The sequence below is a fragment of the Lontra canadensis genome, unplaced genomic scaffold (genome assembly GCF_010015895.1).
Source record: "Lontra canadensis isolate GAN:19392208 unplaced genomic scaffold, GSC_riverotter_1.0 scaffold184, whole genome shotgun sequence".
NCBI classification, from domain to species: domain Eukaryota; kingdom Metazoa; phylum Chordata; class Mammalia; order Carnivora; family Mustelidae; genus Lontra; species Lontra canadensis.
The window spans coordinates 889064-895219 of record NW_022631178.1 but is presented as its reverse complement, the minus strand read 5'-3'; the positions used below and the strand labels follow the sequence as shown (position 1 = coordinate 895219).

The window sequence follows — 6156 nt, the reverse complement described above, 5'->3', positions numbered from 1 at the left end:
CGTGAGTTCTGTGGGTGCCCGCGGCTGTTTCTGGAAAAAGATGAGCATTTCTTTTTTTTTTTTTCTTTTTTTTTTTTTTTAAGATTTTATTTATTTGACAGAGATCACAAGTAGGCAGAGAGGCAGGTGGAGGGGGGGAAGTAGGCTCCCCGCTGAACACGATGTGGGGCTCGATCCCCGGGCCCTGAGACCATGACCTGAGCCGAAGTCAGAGGCTTTAACCCACTGAGCCACCCAGCGCCCAGAAGATGGGCTTTTCTTCAGCAGACGGAGAGGAGACCTCTGCTGGTCCACGTGGGCACCCGTTCCAGCCACCGGGGGCCTGAATGCAACCCGAGGTGGAGGGAGGGCAGACCGCTTCCCCCTCCCCAAGCTGAGCCGAACGCCTGGTCCTGCCTCGGACGGCCCCAGCCACGGATGAGGACTGGTCACGCCTCAGACCCTCTCGGGTCTTCAGCGCGACCCATAACCGGGGAGCCAGTGTCCTTGTCCTGAGTCTACCGCTCTGTTTCCCCGGGGACGCCCCCGACCCTGTGCATGAGAGGTCAGGACAGGTCAATCCACCGAGCCAGAAAGCCAGTTCGCAGGCACCAGGGCTCAGGGGTTAGGAGCGGGGCGCTGCCGATGGGGACGTGGTTTCTTGTCTGCATAACGATAATGTTCTAAAGTCGACAGTCTGGTGATCACACAAGTTCTCGAATTTACTAAAAAGTAAATTCAACTAATTAAAAAGGCCAACCTGGGATGCACACGAATTACCTCTCGATTCCAACGACTGGAAGACGTCGGGGTCTCGGGAGCCTAAAGCGTGTGCAGAGACCCCAGCCGCTTAGGAAGGAGACGGAGGGTCCCCCGCCACGGCTACAGGGGGAGCTAGCGGCCTGCAGCGCCGACACACAGCTGCCCGGCCAGGGATCTTTAAAAAAAGACAAAAATTAACTTAGGCTGAGTTCAAGAAACGTGCCGACCGTGCGCCGGGAGACCCCGCAGAGCCAGCCCGTCGCCGTGAAGCCCCGGAAGGAGGCCAACCTGGTCCCAGGGGCTGGCGGCGCAGGGCGGCCCAACACGGGGGCCGACAGAACCGCCCAGGGTGTCGACCGGGGAGAGTGGAGCTGGTCACTCGGACAGTAAAAACAGGTGTGTTTTCTGGAACGAGTACAACACTGTCAGTGAAGGGGATTCAGACACACATTTGGAACGAGAAGAAGACAGAGGGGCTTCCTTGCCTGGGGACCGTCTCTGCAGTGCCTGGTGCACCAGGTGGAGCTCGCATCCGCCCCGGACGGCCCCCAGCACGCGCTCCGGTCAGCGGTGAGGCTGAAAATAGACACCGTCCAGGGAAGACAGTTCTGTGGTTTTATATTCTTCGGCGATTTTTTCTCCCCTTGACTGTTTCTTATTCTTTCGGAATGTGCCCACGGGGAGGAGGGTGCTGCTGACCCCCTGCCCCCCCAGCTCGGGCAGCATGGGCACAAGCCTGGGCTCCCCCGTGGGCGTCCTGGAGCTGGGGGCCCAAACGTGGCATTTCCCCAAGGTTTGAAGAACTGTTTAAAAAAAATTGGGGGCGCCTGGGTGGCTCAGTGGGTTAAGCCTCTGCCTTCGGCTCAGGTCATGATCCCAGGGTCCTGGGATCGAGCCCCGCATCGGGCTCTCTGCTCGGCGGGGAACCTGTTCCCCCCCCCCCCCCCCCCCCCCCCCCCCGAGCAGACCCCCTGCTGCTGTTTTGGTGGTTTCTTTGGCATTTTCCTTCATGCTGCTTTTTATCCTTGTCCCCCAGCCCCCGGCCCCCGCGAGCCCCTTCCCGTCCGTGGAGGGGCCTGGTCTGGGCGTGTCACACGTGTGGACTCACACCCCGTGTGGCCTCCTGCATCTGGTCCCCTCCCCGCACGCCGTGGGCTCAGGGTCCATCCCTGGGGCAGCGCGTGGGGGCCTCGCTCCTGCTGGTGGCCGGGGATGATCCCACGCGTGGGGACACGTGTCCGCGGACCCACGGACGGATGCCCGGGTCGTCTACACCTTCCGGCCGCGGTGAGCACAGGGCTGTGCCGGCTTCAGTCCGTTCTCCTGTGGGTTTGTGGCGGGCGGAGCGGCTCTGGCATCCTGCCCGGCCAAGGGTCTGTCGCAAGCCAGCCCGCGGGCAGCCCCAGCGGGGGTCCCGTCGCCCAGTTCCCACAGGTTCACCAGCGCCTCCCTCCTGCAGGACAAGGTAGAGAGGGCACCCACCCCACCTCGCGCGGCTTTCCCGCTGTTCTTGTTTACAGACACTTGCAAACACATCTCTCAAAGGACACTTTTTAGAACTTAAAAATACATTTTGTTTGTCTGTTTGTTTTGGTCATGGAAGGTTCTGAAATACGGCAAACAGACAGGTGCAGCCCAGGGGCGACACCCGGGCTGGTGGAGGCCGCCCAGGGCCCGCGCCACCTCCCAGCTCCACCCCTGCTCCCACATTGTCTCAGCCCTCTGCCAGAGGGGTCTGGGACGCAGAGGCGTTCGCAGGATCTGGCCGTGACCTTTGTCTGCACCACCTGCCCTGGCCACACACGGGCTGGCACGGAAGGGTAAGCGGTCCTCAGCCGCAGCGACTGTGCCCAGGGACTCTGTCCCAGGACGGTTTGGGTCGTCCTGCCCCGGGAGGTACTGTTGGCTGCACTGTCTCCCCCCAGAGAACACTGTTCCCGTCCCAACCCCTCAACCTGCGAATGGGAGCTTCCTTGGAAACAGGGCCTTGGCAGATGTCATTGGCGAAACTGAGGTCCCGCTGGGGCAGAGCGGTCCCGAATCCTCATGAGACAGAGACCGGGACGCAGACGCACGGGGAGAAGCCGCATGACCGCGGAGGCAAACCGGGGCGATGTGTCCACAGCCAGGGGACGCCAAGGACGGCCAGCCACACAGGAGCCAGGAGAGGCAGGAAGGACCCTCCTAGAGCCTTCAGACACTGGATGGTCCTGCCACACCTTGACCTGGGACTTCTCGGCCCAGGACTTGGAGAGAATACATGGGGGTTTAAAGCCACCCAGTTTGCGGTAATTTGCTAAGACCACAGTAAAGTCACATGCAGGGGTTGGTGCTGGTGGCTCCAGGAATCACGGAGGGGGTCCAGGGATACTGGTGGACACACACGGCGCCCAGAACAGCCCTCCACCTGAGAATGACCCGCGTGTCAGCAGTGCCAGGCAGAGCGCCTGTCCCCGCCCACCGTGCTGCGGCGTGGCCTTAGCCCATCCCCCACCCCACCGTTTCTGCTGTTTCAAACCATACCACGGACACCACCCTCTGCCTCCCAAGTACCTCAGCCTGCAAACTGCTCTCCGGTCAACAGTTTACAGATTTTTTTTTAATGACATTATTTATTTATTTGACAGAGAGAGCGAGCGAGCGCACACAAGGAGAAGCAGGCTCCTCACTGAGCAGGGAGCCCAACATGGGGCTCAATCCCAGGGCCCTGAGATCATGACCTGAGCCAAAGGCAGACGCTGAACCGACCGAGCCCCCCCCAGGCGCCCTAACATGTGCCACCACAGGGCCATTCCTGCCCAATCCCTACGGACGCCGAACCGGCCAGCACTCGCCCGTCCTGACCATGTGGAGCGCCGGTTCCCCTCTCCTCCTCTGACTCCTCATCTCCTTGTCCAACGGCCTCCTTTGGAATTGGCCATAATCTCTGCTCCTGATGGCTGGCGGTCCACAGCTGAGCACTCGACGGCGCCCCAACCCCACGTGCCAGTGCCCCTCTGCACAGCGCCGGGCACCGTTCCCTTCCACTCGCCTTCCCGAGGCACCATGCACTTCCTCCCTCGTTTTGCCGGAGTGCATCCTGTGGGATGCCGAGCGGATGGGTGAAGACCTCGCCGGCCCGAAGCAGCTTGCTCCAGCCGTCCCTCTCCCCTGGAACCCAGGCCTTCTTTTTCCTGATCGTTCGGAATATGGCCTGGAAGCGCCCAGGAGTCCCAATTCCGCTAACTCACCTTCCCAGGACAAGCAGCAGGGTCCTGGCTATCCCCTTCCATGATTTCCAACTTCCCTCCACTCCCCCTGCTCTCTCTGGGGTTCTTGGACTGTTCCTCTGTTTTCTCCCTCCTCTCCCAGTTCCCACGTGTCTTTTTTTTTTTTTCTTAAGATTTTATTTATTTATTTGACAGAGAGAGATCACAAGCAGGCGGAGAGGCAGGCAGAGAGAGAGGGGGAAGCAGGCTCCCCGCCGAGCAGAGAGCCCAACGCGGGGCTCGATCCCAGGACCCTGGGACCATGACCTGAGCCGAAAGCAGAGGCTCAACCCGCTGAGCCCCCCAGGCGCCCCTCCCACGTGTCTTTTGCCTGACTTTCTAGATCTCTCCAACTGAAATCTTCCAACTTCCAGTTGAATGACCTACTGTGCTAACTGCCAAGCTCTCTCGTTCTGTCCTCCTCTGTCACCTTCCCGTTGGCGGGATGCCCGCAGTGTGAGCTGAGCCCGCCCGCCTGCCCCCCAAGGACACTGGTGTCTCCAGGGAGGGGGGTCTGGGAGCTTGGGGCAGGGTCCCTTCAGCCACTGTTCTTGTTTCTCCCCCATCAGTAAATGCTGCCTCCCCTCCCAAGACCCCCAGAGGCAGGCACATGTGTATGGGGCTGGGGAGCAGAAACCGGAAAGCAGAAAGGCACCCAGCTCGTCTGAAGACCTCCCCATGGGGACTGCTGGGGTCAGGGGGTGCTCTAAGGAACATATATGTGGGTGCATGACCTCCAGAGTACATCCTGGAGCAGACTATGCTGTCACCACCCAATTCTCCCTTCACGTATGACTTCTCCCCACCCCACCCCCTGCTCCCTCCTGAGCCCCCCTTCTCAGCACTTACCCCCTTGCCTCCTTTTGTTTCTCCTTCTCCCTCCAGCTCACCAAAAGGGCAGCCCACCAGCTTCCACCCTGGCTGGGACCCCAGGAAGGGCCAAGGCCTGGCCCTGAGAAAAGGTACTGATGGTGAGTGCTGGGGGTAGCGGGGAAGAGGGACCTGAGGTTGGCCAGCTGGGCCTGACCCATCTGGGCCCTGTTTCTCAGGGACAGGGACAAGGTCTGTGGCTGGGAAACAAGGAGCAGGAGCCCAGGTGCCAACCGATCACAGGAGCAGGCAGATCTGCAGGTCCCTCCAGGTCCTCAGGGAACTTGGTCCCATGGGGAGGGGACGGGACATAAGTTATTATGAAGTAATTAAGATTCATGAGTGTTTAAGTGCCCAAAAGAGAAGCCTGGGACCCGAAGAAAGGAACTTGGGCTGGGTGTGACTTGGGGGTCCAGGATAGGGCGGGGAAGGGTTACAGCCACAGGCAAGGAGGCAGAAGGCGCGAGGGCCAGTCTGAGCGGGTGGGGAAAATGCGCGCCATGGCTCGGGCACTACTCGGGGCAGGGGACGGGGGACCCACGGTCAGGGGGAAAGCCGCCGGCAGGCAGAAGGGGCAGTCCGCTCCCGCTCCCACCTGGGGAGCTGGTGTCCTCCGCCCCGGGCTCCCCAGACAGGCCCGGGGTCCGCCGGGAGGCTGCGGGCAGACGCACCGGCGGCGGGCCAGTCTGCTTCCAGCCCGGCGACCGGGAGAGCACGCCCAGGGAGAAGCCGGGGCGCTCCTTCCCCCACCGCGGGCCGCTGGAGGGCGGGCCGCTGGGAGGCTGGCGCTGGCGCCGGGCACGCGGGGCAGGGGGTGCCCCGGGAGCAGCAGGGTCCTCCGGCCACCGGAAACCAGCCCCTGCCGGGGAGAACCGCCGCCCACGTGGCGGAGGCTCCAGCTCGGGCCACCTCCTCCCCCGGGCGCCCGCCGGGGGCCGGGCGCGCGCGCGCGCGGGCGGGGCAGGGGGGCGCTCGGGCCGCCCGAGGGGTCGCGCGCAGAGGTTGGGGCGGGGGACGCGCCGGGGGCCCCGCGGGTACCTACCTGCGGCCGCGCCCGCGCCCGCCACGTGACCACGCCCCGCCCCGCGCGCGCGTGCGCCCTGCCGGCGCCCCATTGTTGGCCGCGCGCGCGTCACGGGGCGGGGCGGGGCGGCCGGAGGAGGGCGGCGGGCGGGCGGGCGGGAGGGAAGCAGCGTCCGCGCCGCTGCCGCCGCCGCCGCCGCCGCCGCCGCCGAGCCCCCGCCGCCGAGGAGCAAGCAGAGTCGCGCCGCCGCCCCGCCGCCCGCGGCCCGAGCAG

General features: G+C 63.5%; 1 protein-coding gene across 1 annotated transcript in view; it reads left to right on the top strand.

The window, feature by feature from the left end:
* The first annotated feature begins 4434 nt into the window (after positions 1–4434).
* Positions 4435–6156, top strand: part of MEX3D (mex-3 RNA binding family member D) — a 10286-nt gene continuing 8564 nt past the window's right edge. Inside the window, exons 1-3 of the mRNA XM_032847092.1 lie at positions 4435–4445; positions 4875–4960; positions 5491–5742. Coding sequence (XP_032702983.1) covers positions 4435–4445; positions 4875–4960; positions 5491–5742 — 349 coding nt within the window. The remainder of the gene's footprint in view (positions 4446–4874; positions 4961–5490; positions 5743–6156) is intronic.